Source organism: Saccostrea cucullata, unplaced genomic scaffold, assembly GCF_032062105.1.
Source record: "Saccostrea cucullata isolate Sc308-1 unplaced genomic scaffold, CSIRO_AGI_Scuc_v1 ctg374, whole genome shotgun sequence".
Taxonomy (NCBI): Eukaryota; Metazoa; Mollusca; class Bivalvia; order Ostreida; family Ostreidae; genus Saccostrea; species Saccostrea cuccullata.
Genome location: NW_026923563.1, coordinates 89,546 through 109,534, shown reverse-complemented (window position 1 = coordinate 109,534; position 19,989 = coordinate 89,546). Strand labels below are relative to the sequence as shown.

The 19,989-nt window shown below is 32.3% G+C and overlaps 1 protein-coding gene across 1 annotated transcript in view; it reads right to left on the bottom strand.

Annotated features, from left to right (window-relative positions):
• Nucleotides 1-3,372: 3,372 nt before the first annotated feature.
• Nucleotides 3,373-19,989, bottom strand: part of LOC134264349 (vigilin-like) — a 47,373-nt gene continuing 30,756 nt past the window's right edge. Inside the window, exons 36-59 of the mRNA XM_062746646.1 lie at nt 19,641-19,725; nt 19,325-19,417; nt 18,978-19,003; nt 18,751-18,838; nt 17,415-17,510; nt 17,097-17,131; nt 16,917-16,995; nt 13,735-13,866; nt 13,288-13,313; nt 12,891-12,978; nt 12,542-12,637; nt 12,127-12,164; nt 11,839-11,905; nt 11,045-11,161; nt 10,576-10,601; nt 10,246-10,333; nt 8,970-9,065; nt 8,491-8,528; nt 6,822-6,847; nt 6,423-6,434; nt 6,132-6,219; nt 5,586-5,662; nt 5,035-5,181; nt 3,373-3,425 (exon numbers count right to left, since the gene is read on the bottom strand). Coding sequence (XP_062602630.1) covers nt 3,373-3,425; nt 5,035-5,181; nt 5,586-5,662; nt 6,132-6,219; nt 6,423-6,434; nt 6,822-6,847; nt 8,491-8,528; nt 8,970-9,065; nt 10,246-10,333; nt 10,576-10,601; nt 11,045-11,161; nt 11,839-11,905; nt 12,127-12,164; nt 12,542-12,637; nt 12,891-12,978; nt 13,288-13,313; nt 13,735-13,866; nt 16,917-16,995; nt 17,097-17,131; nt 17,415-17,510; nt 18,751-18,838; nt 18,978-19,003; nt 19,325-19,417; nt 19,641-19,725 — 1,717 coding nt within the window. The remainder of the gene's footprint in view (nt 3,426-5,034; nt 5,182-5,585; nt 5,663-6,131; nt 6,220-6,422; nt 6,435-6,821; nt 6,848-8,490; nt 8,529-8,969; nt 9,066-10,245; nt 10,334-10,575; nt 10,602-11,044; nt 11,162-11,838; nt 11,906-12,126; nt 12,165-12,541; nt 12,638-12,890; nt 12,979-13,287; nt 13,314-13,734; nt 13,867-16,916; nt 16,996-17,096; nt 17,132-17,414; nt 17,511-18,750; nt 18,839-18,977; nt 19,004-19,324; nt 19,418-19,640; nt 19,726-19,989) is intronic.

Sequence of the window (19,989 nt, the reverse complement as noted above, 5' to 3'; positions counted from 1 at the left end):
TTTGTATGCGCATTAATTACCATTAAAACTAAATTCATTTCCTTGAGGCTTGCCATTTGAGTTAAATATCATAACTTTAGATTTATCTATATACATTAACTTGAAGTTTCCAATTTGAGCAATAGTTACTGAGAATATCAAGACTGGTTTGTAAACTGCTTTTGCTTTCTGAGAATATTACAATATCATCATATAACAGACAATTTACATGAATATTGTTTACTTGCACAAGATCACATTTTCCATTTTTTAAGTCATGGACAATACCCTCAATAAAAACATTAAAAAGTGTGGGGCTTAAGACATCCCCTTGTTTGACACCACACTCAGAATTGAATACATCACTTAATCCATCAGAAAATTTGATTCTACTCATTGTATTACTATACATGGAAAATAAAATATTGAACATTTTTTGGGAAATATTACATTCAAGAAGTTAAATAGAATAAACCTAATCTCCATACAGTGTCAAATGCCTTTCTAAGATCAATAAAAGCAGCATAGACCTTTTTGTTTTTGTAGTGATCAATTATAATTGTTTTTATTGAGAACAAATGGTCTGATGTTCTACAGTTTTCCTTGAAACCAATTTGATTTTCACTTATCAGTGATGTAGAGTTTACAAATTCAAGTAGCCTAGTATGGATTTTTATATCCCCTGCTTTCGTGAGAAGATAAGATCTCATTCGTCTATCAGTCTTTTTGTCACAAAAACATTAACCTTAGTACAATGTAATAACTTTTGAGTTAGATGTGTTTGGGTAACATGTATGCCCCAGTATGAAAACATAGCTAATATATATATATTAAACTTTTCTGAAATGCAAATTAAATATACTGGTACCCGAAGTAAGGTCTTCTCACAAGAAATATAATTGTGAAATATGAAAGCCCCTAAGCACCACCTGTTCAAAAGTTATGGCCAAAGATAAGGTTTTGGAAAGGTAGGTCAAACTCCAGGGTCAAGGTCAAAGTTTATGGTTTTGAAAAAGGTCCTAGCTGTTATATACAGATATTACTTATGTGAAGTATGAAAGCCCTAGCCCTACCCTTCAAAAGTTATGGCTATGGTTCAAGTTTTTGAAAAAGTGGGTCAAACTCCAAGGTCAAAGGGTCAGAGTTGTTGTATCCAATGAAAGGTTAGACACAAGGATTGAATATGTGAATTATGAAAGCCCTAGCACTAACCCTTCAAAAGTCATGGTCAAAGATGGTTTTTAAAAAGTAGGTCAAACTCCAAGGTCAAATGGTCAAAGTTCTTGATATCCAATGAAAGGTATACTCACAAGAATTACATTTGTGAAGTAAGACAGCCCTAGCCCTTACCGTTCAAAAGTTACGGCAGAGATTTAATTTTTTTAAGTAAGTTAATCTCCAAGGTCAAAAGGTCAAAGTTGTCATAAAAACTTTAACCTTGGTCATATCTTTTGAAAGAGAAGAGATAGGACTTTCATATTAAACATGTGTATTACCTGTGACAAGACCTTTCTAAATGCACTATGGTTTTTGACCCTGTGACTGTGAAGTTTGGCACACTTTTTTAAGATTTAAACATTAAATTGGCCATACCTTTTGAATAAGAAGAGATAGGGCTTTCGTATTATACATGTGTAATATTTGTGATAAAACCTTTCTAAATATACTATGATTTTTTTACCTGGTGGCCTTGACATTTGTTCTACTTTTCAAAAACATTAACCTTGGTCATAACTTTTGAATGAGAAGAGATAGCCTAGGGCTTTTATATTTCACATGTATACTAGTATTACCTGTGACATGACCTTTATATTTTCACTGATTTTTGACCCCATGACCTTAAACCCTGATGTTTGACCTTTTCAAAAATGTATATTTTTCCTTATAACTTTTGATAGAGATGAGATAGGCTTTCATATTTGACATATCCTGTGACAAGATATTTCTGATCATTCTATGATTTCCGACCCCTTGACCTTCAAATTTGACCTAATTAAAAAAAATCGACTTTGGTGATTACTTTTGAATGACATATGATAGGGTGTTCATATTTGACACAATATGCTATAAATAATGACATCTCACCCATAAAGACACTGAAAGTGGGGACAACAATTCCTTGAATTCCTTGTTTCCTTCATGACCTTAAATTGGCCAAGATGTTTGATCTACTTAATAAAAAAAAATAACTTGGGTCATAAGAGATAGGGCTTTCATTTCTATGCCCTTGTAATGGAAGATCCAGAGGTACATAGTTCTTGCCCTGTCTGTCTGTCAGTCTGTCTGTCTGCAAAAACTTTAAACCTTGCCCATAACTTTTGATTTGTTCAAGCCATGGTTTTCATATTTCACATGTGTATTCCTTGTGAAAAGGCTTTTCTCTTGGTAACAAAATATTTGACCTCTTGACCTTGGAGTTTGTCCCACTTTTGCAGAATTTACTAAACTTTAATCTTGGTCTTAACTATTGAACAATTGGTGCAAGGGCTTTCATACTTCTTATGTGTAGTTCTCGTGACATGACCTTGTTATGGATATAAACATTTTGACCTTTTAACATTGACCTTGAGTTTAATCCACTTTTTAAAAACTTTAACCTTAGCCATAACTTTTGAACTGTTTGTACTACGGCCTTCATATTTCAATTTTGTATATTTTGTGACACGACTGGATACCAACAATTTTGACCTTGACCTTTGGGTTTGGTCTACATCTGAAAAACTTTAACCATTGCCATAACTTTTGAACAGCTGGTGCTAGGGCTTTGAAATTTCACATGTATATTTTTTACATTTGCATTACTTGTTGGAACTTTCAAATGAAATTGATATTTGAAATCCATAACCTTGATCTTAAAGCTTAATGCAGTTTTGAAAAGCGTGAGCTTTTACATAACATTCATTAACTCAATTTATATATATCTTTTTTGTATAATGAACACACATTAAAGACAATTACAATATGCCATTAATGCATTCCAACTACTAATATACAAAAACAAAATCATGTTCTTGTTTTACTTAAAACAATTTTTGAAATGTCAAAATTCAACACCTTAACATTCATTTGTTATTTTAATTCCTCATTCACTTCAAATCTACAAATATCAGAAACATACACACATTTACTAGTAATTTAAATATCTTTACAAGCTCTGAGATTTGTAATGCTTATTCTTTCAGCTTTTACTTTCTTTGTTCTCCTGTGTAAGGAAAGTTTTTAAATCACCCGTCTCTCCAAAACTGTCTTTAAGTGTCATTGCTTTCTCCTGGAAATAGTTTCTATACCACTCAATGTGTTCATGTTTCTCTTTCACTGTTAAGTGGGGATTCTGGGATAGCCCCACTGTCACTTGTTCCATAAACTTTCGTGGTAGACTCTTTAATCTTGGTCTTAACTATTGAACACATGATCAGCAAAGGACACGTCCTTTTCTTCCTCTATTCCTAAAGAGCAAATAAAGCTGGATTCATAAACTTGTATATAGGTTTTATAAACATTTTGAGTTTTTAAGGATTGGTTACAAGCATTGTTACTAATCCACTTTTTGATGTGATAGTGAATTCTTATGTTTACATGTCCATCAAGAAAGTTTAAAAAACAAGAGGCCCATGGGCCACATCGCTCACCTGAGAATCTTTTGTATATTTTGTTTTCACGATTTCCCCCTTGTAATACAATTTTGACCTTGACCTTTGGGTCATGATTTGAATAATTTAAAACACTTTACCCACAATGCTTCCATGAGTTTCACTTTTGGCCCAGTGGTTCTAGGGATTTGAAATTTTTCACATAAATATTTTTTAAAACTTTGCATTACCATTGTGGTCCTTTCAAATGAAATTGATAATTTGAAATCTACACTACCCCACAATGCTTCCACATCAGTTTCAGCTTGGCCCAGTGGTTCTTGAGAAGAAGATTTTTAAAGATTTTTCCTAAATATTTCTATGTAAAACTTTGATTCACCATTGTGGCTTTTTCAATTTAGAATTACATTAACTCAATTTATATATATCTTTTTCTGGCCCAGTGATTCTGAACACACATTAAAGATTTTTCAATATATTTCTATGTAAAACTTTGATGCCATTGTGGCCCCGCCAACTACCCCAGAAACAGAAACAATTTAGAATTAACACTACTATAGGGTGCTTCCACATCAGTTTCAGCTTTTCTGGCCCAGTGGTTCTTGAGAAGAAGATTTTCAGAGATTTTTCCTATATATTTCTATGTAAAACTTTGATTCCCCATTGTGGCCCCGCCCTAATTCCTCATGATTTGAACAATTCAAATCTACAAATACCAGAAACATACACACATTTCACTTTTCTGAACCAGTAATTTACATATCTTTACTAGAAGATTTTCAAGATTTTTCCTATATATCTCTATGTAAAACTTTTACTTTCTTTGTTCTCCTGTGTAATGAAAGTCAATTTAAATCACAATACCTCTCTCCAAATCTGTCTTCAGCTTCATTGCTTTCTCCTGGAAAAGATTTTTAAAGATTTTTCCTATATATGTTCTATGTAAAACTTCTCTTTGTGGCCCTGTTAAGTGGGGATTTGAACAATTTAAAATCTACACTATCCCAGGGTGTCTCCACATAAGTTTCAGCCTTATTGGCCCAGTGGTTCTTGAGAAGAAGATTTTTTAATGACCCCACCCTATTTTTGTCTTTTCTTGAACTCATTGTGAGGACACATGGCCCTTCTTTTAACAATTTAAATTCCTCTTCACCCAAGGATGCTTTGTACCAAGTTTCATAAACTATTCAGTGGTTTTAGAAGAATTTGTGAAAAGTTTTGATTTGAGAGGACTGGTATAGTACAAGCATTGTTACTGGACAAACCCCCTTCTTTTTCATGTAATAGCGAGTTCTTATGTTACGTGTTTTATATTAATTTTTAGGAAGAATTTTAATATCAAAGTGTGTATTAAACAGTGTGCAGTGTATACAGGTCTTTAACATTTCTAATCACTGCATGGATGGAAATAACCAAAAAATCTGAATTGACTAAATCTTTATGTCTTTAAGATTTGCTGGCTTACCCTGTTCATTATCAATGGGATAGTGCCACATCTTGCCTTCCCTGGTCAGTTTGATCATCTCCTCGAACCCGTTATAAGGAACTCTATTGTTAACCAGTCTCTCATGTTCTTCTCTCTCCAGCTGATACCAAAGGTTATCTGTAGGGTCTACAAAACAAAGATCAGGAATAATTATCAGAAAGTGGGAATTTTTTTTGAAAATATACTTTTTTTCATTTCTGGCTAGCAAACTGGAATAACTCATGGCTATTGTAGGCAAATTGAAATTTCAAGGCCACAAAATGGTTTGGAACTTTTGAGAGATAATTAAGTAAATTATGAACAGGAGTAAAGTATGTCTTCTTAACAGGGCAGGGAAATGTGAATAATCAAAATAATTAATATTATGACCAGAAAATGTAACCAAATGAAACCCATCATCATTAATCAAAGGTTTTTACAATGAATGGCCCTGTGGATTATTGGTATGTGTCTCCCAATGATCTGTTAGAGAGCTACATTCTGCAGCTACATACATAGAAAAAGAGAAAATACTAAATTAAAGTGCATACCTTGTGGTTCTGGCTTCTTCAAATCTTCCTTTGACCAAATCTTTAATGGCTCAACTTTAGAAAAACTGAAGTCCTCCCTGCAAAATAAAGTCTTAGGTTAAAAAAAGCAATACTTGTCAATAACTAAAACTCAGAGATTGAAATGAACAATGCAATTATATATTTTCTGCATATCAAAAATATTAGTTCTGTTGATTAAATTCTTGGGATTGATATTTTTCTAAACCACAGAAGGGCTTTGCATCTTAACTGTTCTCGAACTCTGATTTTTTCACGAAAAAGTCAATGAAATTATATCTATTTTATAGATAGTTTATCAGCTGTAGATTTTAGACTGGGTCATCTTACACCAACAGTAAAAGATACTGAGACACACACCATTATTTTAGAGATTGATAGAATACATTATAAATAAACTTTGTACATGTAATTCATACTAACTTTATCAAACTTACAGTGTATATGTACTTATAATTATGATAAATAAATTCAATGCAATTAAATTCCATGCAATCAAATCTCAAACTGATACAATTTCTGACTTACGGAATATTAGGTTTTTGGGTTATCTGAATTTCCCGTTTGTCCAGTGCTTCTTCGATGCGATACAATAACTCCTCATCTTCATCTTTGACTAAACAAAAAATAATGGAATTTTATCTTTTTTCCGATATTTAAGGTTTTGTTAGGGAAATCATAAATTATAATTTGTATTATCAAAGAAAAGCATAGTATATTTACAGTAGCATATATTGGGTTTAAATTGTACAAAAGTTTATACATTGTAGTTTTCAAACAGATAGTTCAGTTGTATTGAGTGAATGTAGAAAAACTTACATTGTGGCATCTCTGTAAAAAAAAAGAAGAAATGAATCAAAATCTTTCCAGTCAAAAAAAAACAACAAATCTTTCTCATGCTTCAATACAGTAAAACCACCTATAAGTTTCTTTGTTTTAAATCTTGACAGGGAAGTTAAAAGTCAAACACTCTTTACTTCAATTATTACTATTAATATTTTTTACATGAAAGTTTGCATTTAAATATCTAAAAAGGAATTTTTTAATTTTCAGTTGATAGTTTGTATATGAGGAATCCCCCCCGACATGAAACTTCCTCATAATCTGGTTTTACTGTATTTCTTTTCTAATAATTTTATATTACATATGCTGTTAAATTTTATTGATCTGTTAACTTGGAAATTCTTTTCTTTAATTGTCTATCTTGGTTTTTCTTACGTTTTGGGACTCTCACTTCTCCTATCCTGGAAAAAGACATCATGACAAGATTTAGATTGCACAATGACATTGCACTGAAGTCGAGTACAATTACTTCAGCTCTGAAAAGTTATATGAATAAAAAACCAGAAGTCTCTGTCGAGACTGTAGCTCTACTGGTTTGTACTTATCAAAAACCATTGCACTATTTTATGTATCTTTGTGTAGTCTACTTGTGTGCCAACCTATTTTGAAATCAAACTAGAACTGTAGAAGGAGTAGCGTTTTTAAGGAATTTCACAGAAAATTCTATTTTTAGTAACCATGGTAATACCGTTAATCGAAATCAGAAACAGATGCACTATTCTATGTATCTTAGTGTAGTCTACTTGTGTGCCAAGTTATATTGAAATCAGACCAGAACTGTAGAAGGAGTAGCGTTTTTAAAGAATTTCACAGAAAATTCTATTTTTAGTAACCATGGCAAAACCGTTCATCAAAATTAAAAACTGATGCACTATTCTATGTATCTTTGTGTAGTCTACTTGTGTGCCAAGTTATATTGAATTCAGACCAAAACTGTAGAAGGAGTAGTGTTTTTAAGGAATTTCACAGAAAATTCTATTTTTAGTAACCATGGCAACACCGTTCAACAAAATCAAAAACCGATGCACTATTCTATGTATCTTAGTGTAGTCTACTTGTGTGCCAAGTTATATTGAAATCAGACCAAAACTGTAGAAGGAGTAGCGTTTTAAAGGAATTTCACAGAAAATTCTATTTTTAGTAACCATGGCAACAAAGTTCATCGAAATCAAAAACCGATGCACTATTCTATGTATCTTAGTGTGGTCTACTTGTGTGCCAAGTTATATTGAAATCAGACCAAAACTGTAGAAGGAGTAGTGTTTTTAAAGAATTTCACAGAAAATTCTATTTTTAGTAACCATGCCAACACCGTTCATCAAAATTAGAAACCGATGCACTATTCTATGTTTCTTTGTGTAGTCTACTTGTGTGCCAAGTTATATTGAAATCAGACCAAAACTGTAGAAGGAGTAGCGTTTTTAAGGAATTTCACAGAAAATTCTATTTTTAGTAACCATGGCAACACCATTCATCGAAATCAAAAACTGATGCACTATTCTATGTATCTTAGTGTAGTCTACTTGTGTGCCAAGTTATATTGAAATCAGACCAAAACTGTAGAAGGAGTAGCGTTTTTAAGGAATTTCACAGAAAATTCTATTTTTAGTAACCATGGCAACACCGTTCATCGAAATCAAAAACTGATGCACTATTCTATGTATCGTAGTGTAGTCTACTTGTGTGCCAAGTTATATTGAAAACAGACCAAAACTGTAGAAGGAGTAGTGTTTTTAAGGAATTTCACAGAAAATTCTATTTTTAGTAACCATGGCAACACCGTTCATCGAAATCAAAAACCGATGCACTATTCTATGTATCTTAATGTAGTCTACTTGTGTGCCAAGTAATATTGAAATCAGACTAAAAATGTAGGAGGAGTAGCGTTTTGAAAAATTGTTTACAGACAGACGGACAGACAGACGGACAGACAGACAGACAGACAGACGGACGGACGGACGCCGGACGCATTACTATCACATAAGCTCTTCTGGTCTCTGACCAGTAGAGCTAAAAATTAGGATTATAAAGGATGTAGATATACCTCTCAGGCGTGAAGCTGTACTTTGAATATTCATTGACCTGAAACCAAATTAAAATGTATACATAAAATATGCTAACAGTAACATGATTGTGAATAAAAAGTAAGATGTCTATTGATTTTTTTTTCCAATTGGCAAAAGCAAATGCAACCTCATAAATCAAAAGACAGTGTGTCTATACTTCTTTGTTTACAGACTCACACCAAATCTTTGCTATGGTTGACTTGTTAACAGTCTTACACCATATCTTTGCTATGGTTGACTTGTTAACAGTCTTACACCAAATCTTTGCTATGGTTGACTTGTTAACAGTCTTACACCATATCTTTGCTATGGTTGACTTGTTAACAGTCTTACACCATATCTTTGCTATGGTTGACTTGTTAACAGTCTTACACCATATCTTTGCTATGGTTGACTTGTTAACAGTCTTACACCATATCTTTGCCTTGGCTAGCATGTTATCAGGTTCTAAACATACCTTAGCGATGGCTGACTCGACATCTTCCTCAGTTCTCCCTGATATGGAAAGCTCTTCACCATCCTGAGTAGGGGTAAAATACATGTAACAATTTGTCTGAAAGAGAAAAAAAATCAATCTCTGTTAGAATTTTTTAAATATAAAAATTCACATGATTTCATTTTTAATACCTGATTAGAATATCTTTAAATTAATTAGAGGGGGACTACTATCACTACTTACGCATGGAAAGTATGATTATGACATAACTGTGATCTGGGCTTTGATACAAAGTTCATAACCTAAGGGCAGCGCTTCTTTAACAATCTGAATCACTTCTATAAGAAATACGCACGCTAACTCTCGATTCCCGCCTACATTTTGGAACCATTTAATTCAATATAAATAGCAATTTGGCCATAAAATCTTTGTTTAATACAAAGAACAGCTCAATGGTAATTGATGAATTGTTTTAATACCAGCACTAAACAGTAAATTATCCATAATTCCAGCTCTTGAAAAAAGGGGAGTAGACAATATATTTTCCATTGAAATCGGAGTTTCATGGATATGATTGGATATGAAAATGAATCATTAAGCATAATTTGGTTGGATTATCTTCACTTAAAGTATTAAAAGTTAGACATTAATTTAGTGGTTCTTTGAATTTATTTTTTTTTCAAAAGATTTTTTGAAGTTAAAATATAAAATTAAATATTATAAAGAGAATACCAAAATAACAAAATAACTGCCCCTTTATCGCAATTTTGTAAGCGCCCAGGGCGGTTAATAGGGATTATATGGTATAGTATCAATGAAATATAATGTTTAGTTATAAATCGCTTTGAAATTGGTGGAAAATAAGCATTTTCGTTGTTTTTTGTCAATAAACATAAGTTTCCCCTGTGTCACACAAAAAGCTTTGGTATACTTTTTGAAATAACATTCCATATTACCTGTAAAAAGGATTTTTTGTGAAAGCGGGGGGGGGGGGGGAGATATTTTAAAAATATTTTCCGTTGATTTCTATAGTGAAAAAACACAAGTTTTCCAAAATTTTAGAGTTATCTCTCTTTGTTTTTTCCAAAAAGTAATGTTTTATGAAAATCCATGTAAATACCTATAAAAAATATTTAAAAATTCATCGAATATGTTAACTTTTGTAAATTGACTTGGAGGTAGGCGGGAAAACAATACTATCGTTCGCAGTTCTTTACTCTCTTACAATTCTTGGACGAATTCCCATGTACAGATACACGTACATCTACGAACAAATACAAATAAACATCTCACTGACCTGTTGCATAATTTCTTTAATATTTTGGCCTCTAAATCCAACCACTCTTTTTACAACTTCTTGTTGCATAATCATTTTGTGCTCTAGCCTTCAATTATACATTAACAATAATGCTTGTAATATACATGTATGTGCAACACATGGTAAACATTAAATTGGGCATTGCATTTTTTCATGTGATGCTTTTAAAATATGTGCTTTTGTTTCATATTTCTAGGTGAAAGTTTAGTAGTAATCATGGAAAGGAATGTAAATTTTACTTTGTGAAATATCATCTAAGTACATGTAATTAATTCCTATGGTGCACAATTGACTTATTTTTATACTCACCAATTTGTTCCACCCAGTTCTTCAATCTTAAAAAAAAAAGCAAAATTGTTTAAATAAGTATAATGCAATACCAAATTTCCTGATCATAAACCCTCACTGAGCTTTAAAATAACAAAAAATATACACATACCCCGGTACATAAAAAACCCAATGAATTCACAAGTGCTAATTCACTCTTACATCAGATTACTGAATACATTAACAAAGCAGAGGTCAGTCTCCAATTCTCAGACTCCCTTCCCCAAATGAGCTTCTGTAAAATCACATATTTATTTGGGGTCAAATTTTCGTTGTTTGAGGAAAAATTCTTGGTCCATACGGATTTTATTTCATGGATGAGGATTTGTTGAGTAGTTATGCATGTAGCATTTTACATTTGGTGGTGGACACAAATTCATGGGTCTCTTCATACCTCGAAAACTACAAAAATTAAACCCCAACAGAAATTTGTGATTTAACGATATCTTACCTCAGCTTTCACCTCCTCCAAAATCTCCGAATCCTTACAGTCTATTGTCACAGGTATGGAGTCCTTACCTCCGTAAAATAATCCGCTCCGGATGACCAGTTTCACCTGATTTCCAAACTGTAAAGGAATGGATAAGGCTTTAAATATGGTACCGATCAAACCTATACTGAAACCAAAGCTATTGAGAGAATGAATTGAGTAAATATTTATACATGCTTCAAGTCATTTCCCCTGAAATAAGTACGGTCAGGTATTACAGATAATAAACTTTGATGCAACATAGTCCAATAGAAATTAAATGATTGATTGATGTCTTTTATAATGTTTATAAGAGTCTCCAAATTCAACATGAATAACACAATATTCGATATAATTAGTTTTAATTGAAATTTCATTGAACAAAAACTCAAGTTCTTCAAGGTTTGTAATATATAAAATACTTTTATTGAGAACTCAGTGGTAATAAAAAGGAAACATGTTTATTGCTGCAAATTCACCATACATGTATACACAGCACTTTGGCTAATTCTGTATGCCTGGATAAAATGAATCTTGGATTAAGTGGAGTAAATCTACAGGTCCCCAGGTCTTCACTATATCTACTGTACAACTAAGTTTTACTGCATAATAATCCCCAGGCAACAAAGTTGAAACTGATAATGTGCTTGTGAGCATGGGGGTGAGTGAAAAGGTGCATGGCTTGCATAATGGAAGTAATTACTAAATCTGAATAAATGTGTGGGTTGTTGAACACTTGATAATTGGTTGATATGTGTATTGGTTGATATGTGTACCTTATTTTCCAGTTCTTCTCTTTTTCCCGTTAACAGATCAAGGACAGCATTTCTAGAAATCTGTAATCTGTTAATTGAAAATGAAAACATTATCATAAAGATAAAACCAATCAAGTCATCTGACATTGTAAAGGTAGGTCACTCTCATATTTCAACTTCAACTGGTTAAAATGTTATGTTCAGCACATACATGTATATTTTTATTATAATTCACAATAAAATATACATACAAAAATATTTTTGATAAAAACTCATCATTGAATGAGATAAATGTTAATATAAACATACCTTTTCATTGATGGTAGTTGCTTTTTAAATTTGTTGACCTAAAAAAATCAAACTTAACAATATTTATCACATTTTATTATTACTCTGACACTGCTAACTTTAGAGTTTTTAAAACAAAAGTTGTTCATGGAATTGAACACAGGGATGAAAAAGAACCATACAGTTGTCTGACCTTCAGTCTAATCAGGAGTTGGGCAATTGAAAATGCTCACAAAAATGTCTCTGAATTCTCAAAGTTATGTGTATTCTTCAAATTTCATCATTATAATAGTTAATCATATTACATAGCAATAATTTAAAAATTTCAAATATATTTTCAGGAATAGAGAAAAAAAGAAAGCACTGAGTGAAAACTGATAAAAAAAATATAGATACAGCTTATCACATCAATGTTTACATATATTAAATAATTTACCATGGCTAAGGCTGAGTTGATGTCTTCTTCATTTCTGCCATATATGACTAATTCTTCTCCATCCAATTTAGGCTTAAAATTCAGGAAACAATTTGTCTACAAAGGAATTATTTCTGAATCAGTAAGGCTTAGAGAAACAATTACAAAATGATTTTCCATCAGACTGCCTCTCCTAATGTTGTCACATTTAACAGACCACCATACTGGTAAAATTGTACCATAGTTTAAATGAAAGTACCCCTTCGAATCTAAAATGTTTATAAAGGATGTATTCCATAAAAACAGACCTCCTTAATTAATTAATCATTCTTTCATACAACACATCAACTACTTATTGCATATAACCAACCTTTTCCATGATATCTTTGACAGTTTCACCTTTATGTCCAATGACCTTCTGTGCCAGTTCATTTCCAACTTTCATGGTCTGATGTAGCCTTTTATACAGAAATTAATCACTGTTTTGTCACATGTAACGTTATGTCATCAAAATCTTAAACCTGGCTAGAATTCTGTGTTTCATGAGAAGGCAAAGTATTTTGACTAAATTATTCATTTTTTTACCTATTAACTTGTCCTCAATTTAATCAGAAAGTATTCAAAAGCACAAGTACCGGTCATACTAATTTTTAAACTCTGCTTTAAACATTTAAACATGATATGCATCAAATTGTAATCAATTTTTCACTCCCAAAAGACTAAGGTAACCTAAAACATGAATCTAAAATCTCTTATACAGTACTTACCATTTTATTTTATTCAGTTCTTCAATCTGCAATTAAAAATTACTGAGTATACCTTCTTTCTAAACAATATCATCACAGCCAAAATTAATCCAAACAACATCTCATAAAATATTCTTTTTACAAGGGTCTTCGAGAAAACTAAGACCCAGTTCAAACCACACCAGAAAAAAGGTAGCCCTTTATTTTATATACTGTAAAATCACATACTTTTGAGGGGTCAAATTTTCGTGGTTTGAAGAAAAATTCTTGGTTTCGTGGGGATTTGATTTCGTGGATGAAGAGTTGTTGAGCAGTTATGTATGTAACATTTTACATTTCGTGGCGGACATAATTACGTGGGTCTCTTCATACCTCGAAAACAACGAAAATTAAACCCCCACGAAAATTTGTGATTTCACAGTAGCAGCTAGTATTTAAATGAAACCTTGCTGGACATACGCCTCCTACCTCGGCCTCGATCTCCTTGATGGTCTCGGGGTCTTCACATTCTATTGATGCTGTGGCAGACAAAATTGCCTCTTGATTGTGAAAAATGTCAAAATCACCAACACTCAGCTTCAGCTTCAACTGATTCTCAAACTGTCAAAGATTAAATAAGGATGATTATCATAATAAGTATATAACAAATCAAAATAAATAATAAAATGGGAATTTTTCTTAGTCCAAGGGGCATGACTCTGTCAAAAGTGGCTTGATCATACCCAAAACAAAACTTGACCTAGATATTTTTATGATAAATCTGTATTTCAAATTTCATTTCAGTATGTGAAACCATTGCGAAGAAAATGAACAGAAACTTGGTGGACCGACAGACAGACAGACAGACCAACTGACAGACAGAAGCAAAGCAATATGCCCTCCCTTCTTTAAAGGGGGGTACAATGTATACAAGGATGATTGGAGATCAACAAAATAAGCTGCAACAAATTAAAAGCTTGCCTGTACATACCAGTGCTATCTTACCTCTATCACTATCACCTATCTTAACTTTACTTTAAGACACCGTGTATATCCTAACATGCGGGGTGTATACTATGTTGTGCGCGGGGTGTATGCTTCCGAAGCGAGAGAAAGGGGGTCGAGGTACGTTCTTTGTCCGTTCTCTCAACTTACGGATATTTTTTGCCAGAAAGCATGTGCCTACGGAAGAAAGCATTATCTAAGGAGTATATGGATACCCATGAATCCACTGGATACCTTCTGGTTTTATCAAACACCTAAACACAATTCCGAGGATCGGAGCAAGATTGACGCTACACTGTGTTTATGATCAAATATCAGAACAAACCTTTGCTTTATCATCACTTTTATATTATTGTTAAATACATGTTTACAATATAAACGATTGTACATATTGTCTGTAAATAAAACAGTTCGTATATAAAGATATTGACGAAAAATCAATGTTGTGCCCGGGGTGTATGCAACATGTTGTACGCGGGATGTATACCCCTTTCTTTGTACTCTATAGTATCATTGTCTGAAATGTCATTAAAAATTTTACTTAACAATTGACTTTTATGAAAGTTGTATTGATTTTTAAAATTATTCGCCATTTGCATGCACATGGAAGTAAATGTACAGGGTACTTTGTTTAACTGTTTAATGTGATGACCAACAATCCATCCCTTCTTTCAATTTAAAGGCACCGTATTCAGGCCCTTCCTTAATAAATGCTTCACACATGCATCATTTTGAACATTAACATTTTCACATAATCTGTAACTTTTAAAAATATTTTTTAAATGACATTGAAAAATGTTTTTTTGTAATGTCATAAATACAGCAAAAAAGTTCTCCTTCATGTAGTATTTAAATGCTGTGTACTTTGCCCCCAGGAGCCCATATTTGGCAGTAAACTATTTGTTTTATATTGAGGCATTGTATTGTATTGAGTACACATTTTCTAGAAATGGGCCTGGGGAGGGTGTGTTTGTGTCTTAGGTTATTTTTTAGGGGGGGGGGGTCTTACACTACGTGTATATATATACGATAATAAATTAGAGGAGGGGTAAATATGCATTAATTGATATTAATTACACATCATCGTAAAATTGTACCCAAAACAGTTTTGTTTCAATTGTGCATGCTCTCAGAAAATTGTCGTCCCTTATTACAAATGTGCATTTTTATAGCCGGCTTTATACGTTTACTGTAATTCGTAAAATATGAAATATTTTCAGATAAGGAAAAATGAGTCCACATATTGCGAAAATTGAAAGGAAAAATTATATATCATACAGACACATAGTATTACCCCCCTTTTTGTTCCAGACACAACTTTTCACTATAGAATATGTTCATCGAAAGACGGCTTGCCCCTCCCCTCTTATGTTGCACGATAGTCAAATAATGGTTATGTAGTATGTTTAAGTAAAAAAAAAGGAGAATTGGTACTGAAAAAAGATGGGACCTACAATCCCGTCTGAAATACGACTTTTGAGTTTCGATAAGCTCCCCCCTCTTTTTTCATAGCTAGTCAACTTATGTCAAGTTTTTTTTCTTTCAGGTACCCCCCCCCTTGAAAAACGATTCTACGTCACTGCCATAAATGCTTAAGAATACATGTATTAATAACAAATGTTGCAGAAACAAAAAAAAAAGATCAATTAATTCATGTACTGTTTCTATTATTTTTAACAGGCCAAATATTTACATTAAAACGAGCTGAAGAAAGGACAAAGTGTCCTCAATCCAGGGGGGGGGGGGGGGCGCGAGATTTCATGATTACGTAGATTTAGACCATTGCGCACACCTAGTGCCTATTTTGTTTATATACGATCATTTCTTTTTTAATTTTTCTATTTTGATTTTTAAAAATTTAGTTTGTTTATAATTTAGTAAGTTTATGGAAATAAGTTTTTGGTTCGGCATTAGTATTAAGGTCTTTTATCAACACTATCTGTTGCTTATAACCCTGTGTGAATAATATTTCCATTGATACTTCGCACTAACAATCCTTAGAAAAATATGGGGTATACACCCCGTGTACAACATGTTGCATACACCCCGGGCACAACATTGATTTTTCGTCAATATCTTTATATACGAACTGTTTTATTTACAGACAATATGTACAATCGTTTATATTGTAAACATGTATTTAACAATAATATAAAAGTGATGATAAAGCAAAGGTTTGTTCTGATATTTGATCATAAACACAGTGTAGCGTCAATCTTGCTCCGATCCTCGGAATTGTGTTGAGGTGTTTAATAAAACCAGAAGGTATCCAGTGGATTCATGGGTATCCATATACTCCTTAGATAATGCTTTCTTCCGTAGGCACATGCTTTCTGGCAAAAAATATCCGTAAGTTGAGAGAACGGACAAAGAACGTACCTCGACCCCCTTTCTCTCGCTTCGGAAGCATACACCCCGCGCACAACATAGTATACACCCCGCATGTTGGGATATACACGGTGTAAGACAAGTTTTCAAATACATGTAGTTGATCCAATCATTGGCTTCTCTAGGTCTTTGAATAACACACTTACAGTGTATTTAATGTACATGTCATTATGAGATATTTTGTCTTATGATTTCAAAAAAAAAAAAACTTATTATGTTGACTTACATTCTTCAAAATATAGGAACAAACAACTTCTCTTTTTAGGTGTGTAAGTTACCTTGGTTTCCAACTCTCTTCTTTTCCCCGTAATCAGGCCCAGGTAAGCATCTCTGGAAATCTTTATTTTCTTGGTGGATCTAAGAAAAAAAGATTTCTAACATAATCATGAGACATACTTCATGTTTTAACTTGCCTAAGAGGCCCATTTTTAAATCAACTGACTTTAATTAGGTTTTACCTTGTATCTGTCTTGTGTTCTATAAATTCATTGATCTGAAAGAAAATAAACACTTAACATGTAATACATTGTACACGTACATGATTGAAATTCCAATCTGTAGTTTTAAGAAGTTTCTTTGAGAGACCTTAAACAAATTAATTCAAATTGGAAAAAAAATTAATCAATATAAAAATTCACGTTTTGTCACTTCAATTAAACTTAGAAGTTTACAGCAGGTAAAACCCTCCCAGACCCAAATCTACCAATCAAAAAGTACAAATATTTATTACCCTCCCTGACCCCAATCTGCCAGTCAATCAAACAATTAACACATACCCTGGCCATGGCCGCCTTGAAGTCTTCCTCATTTCTAGCGTAAATGGTCAGATCTCTACCATCCTCAGCTTCCTTAAAACTTAGGTAACAGTTTGTCTGTAGATATAATAGAAGATAGTATAAACTTAAGTAACAGTTTGTCTGTAGATATAATAGAAGATAGTAAAAACTTAAGTAACAGTTTGTCTGAAGATATAATAGAAGATAGTAAAGACTTGGGTAATAGTTTGTCTGTAGATATAATAGAAAATAGTAAAAACTTAGGTAACAGTTTGTCTGAAGATATAATAGAAGAAAGTAAAAACTTAAGTAACAGTTTGTCTGTAGATACAGAAGACAAAACTTAGGTAACAGTTTGTCTGAAGATATAATAGAAGATAGTAAAAAACTTAGGTAACAGTTTGTCTGAAGATATGATAGAAGATAGTAAAAAACTTAGGTAACAGTTTGTCTGTAGATACAGAAGACAAAACTTAGGTAACAGTTTGTCTGAAGATATAATAGAAGATAAAAAACTTAGGTAACAGTTTGTCTGAATAAAATTAAAAAACTGTAACAGTTTGTCATATAATCAATTAAAAACTTAGGTAACAGTTTGTCTGTAGATACAGAAGACAAAACTTAGGTAACAGTTTGTCTGAAGATATAATAGAAGATAGTAAAAAACTTAGGTAACAGTTTGTCTGAAGATATAATAGAAGATAGTAAAAAACTTAGGTAACAGTTTGTCTGTAGATATGATAGAAGATAGTAAAGACTTGGGTAATAGTTTGTCTGAAGATATGATAGAAGATAGTAAAAACTTAGGTAACAGTTTGTCTGAAGATATAATAGAAGATAGTAAAAACTTAAGTAACAGTTTGTCTTATGAACACATACCCTTAGGCAGTTTGTCATATGGAAGATAGTAAAAAACTTAAGTAACAGTTTGTCTGTAGATACAGAATACAAAACTTAGGTAACAGTTTGTCTGAAGATATAATAGAAGATAGTAAAAACTTAGGTAACAGTTTGTCTGAAGATATAATAGAAGATAGTAAAGATTTGGGTAATAGTTTGTCTGTAGATATAATAGAAGATAGTAAAAACTTAGGTAACAGTTTGTCTGAAGATATAATAGAAGATAGTAAAAAACTTAGGTAACAGTTTGTCTGAAGATACAGAAGACATAAATTAGGTAACAGTTTGTCTGAAGATATGATAGAAGATAGTAAAAAACTTGGGTAACAGTTTGTCTGAAGATATAGAAGATATTACATGTATGTAATTTCAGTTACAGTTTGAAGATATAGCTCAACCTTCACAAACAATAAGGTGATAAGGCTAATAAACCTACCTTTTCAATGATATCACTGATGTTTTGACTTCTTACTCCAATTATATGTTTTGCAACCTCATCTTCCACATTTATAGTGTGTGGCAACCTTTAACACAGAATACTAAATATGAGCATAAATCAACTTTGATAAGTATAATATATACAGGGCTAAAAAGGAGAAAGCTAGGACATTTAATGTTAATTAAAAGATGTTCTTTAAAATTCTAGATTTATTCAATACTTACCATTTTGTTTTATTCAGTTCTTGAATCTTAAAAAGAAAAAAAAACACATTTTTAATAATTCTAATAAAGCACCAAATGCCAAAAAAACTAAGAAAAGGCAAATGCCAAATTTTATCAAAATGGTATGATACTTGCAATGTAGCAAAATTTTTTTTTACATATTCTGTTCTTTATTTTGTCAAAAATCTTTGTAGCGATACCAATCATCTTTGCTTTCAATTATAAAAAATGGAAATATTTAACTTAAATCTTTCATTTTATTTGCTGAACATGAAAAGAGCTCTTGCAGGGAAATTTAGTTAAGAGCATTATATAGCATCCCCTTTATGACACAGACTGAATCTCACCTCAGCTAGAAGCTCCTCTGCAATCTGTGGGTCTGTATACTCTAATGACGCCTGATGATCTAGGGGTAACCTTAGCTTCACACAGTCCCCAAACTAAGAAGAAATAATCTTATCTCTTACCAAAAAAAATAATAACCAGAAGTCTCTGAGTAGACTGTATCTCTACAGTTTTACACTAAGACAGAGAATCAGAAAGGTAGCAAAATGATGTTAATTTATAAAGGTACTTCCTATTTTAAAGCCCCTAAAATAACTCTTGAACACTTATTATCTTATTTTTTCACTCTTTTACTTTCTCTTTCTATTCTGTATCTACCTTGTTCTCAAAGTCTCTTCTTTTTCCCATCAACAGTCCAACAACAGCATCTCGGGAAATATCTATTCTCCAAGGGACTTCAGAGCTAATTCAATGTATAACGTGAAATTCAAAGTAAAATGTGATTCATATATAAAACAAGGTTTTGAAAAATTCTAGTACATATTATAATAAATATTGCATAAATATTGCATGCAGTTTAGGCTAACATTGAAAATTTTCAGCCCAAGAACACCACATTTTCACACTCATTTCATTATCATTCAAAGCTAGTTTGATGTTTTTTTTTCAAACAAGAGGCCCATGGGCCACATCGCTCACCTGAGCACTAAGGGTAGGAAAAAGTAGA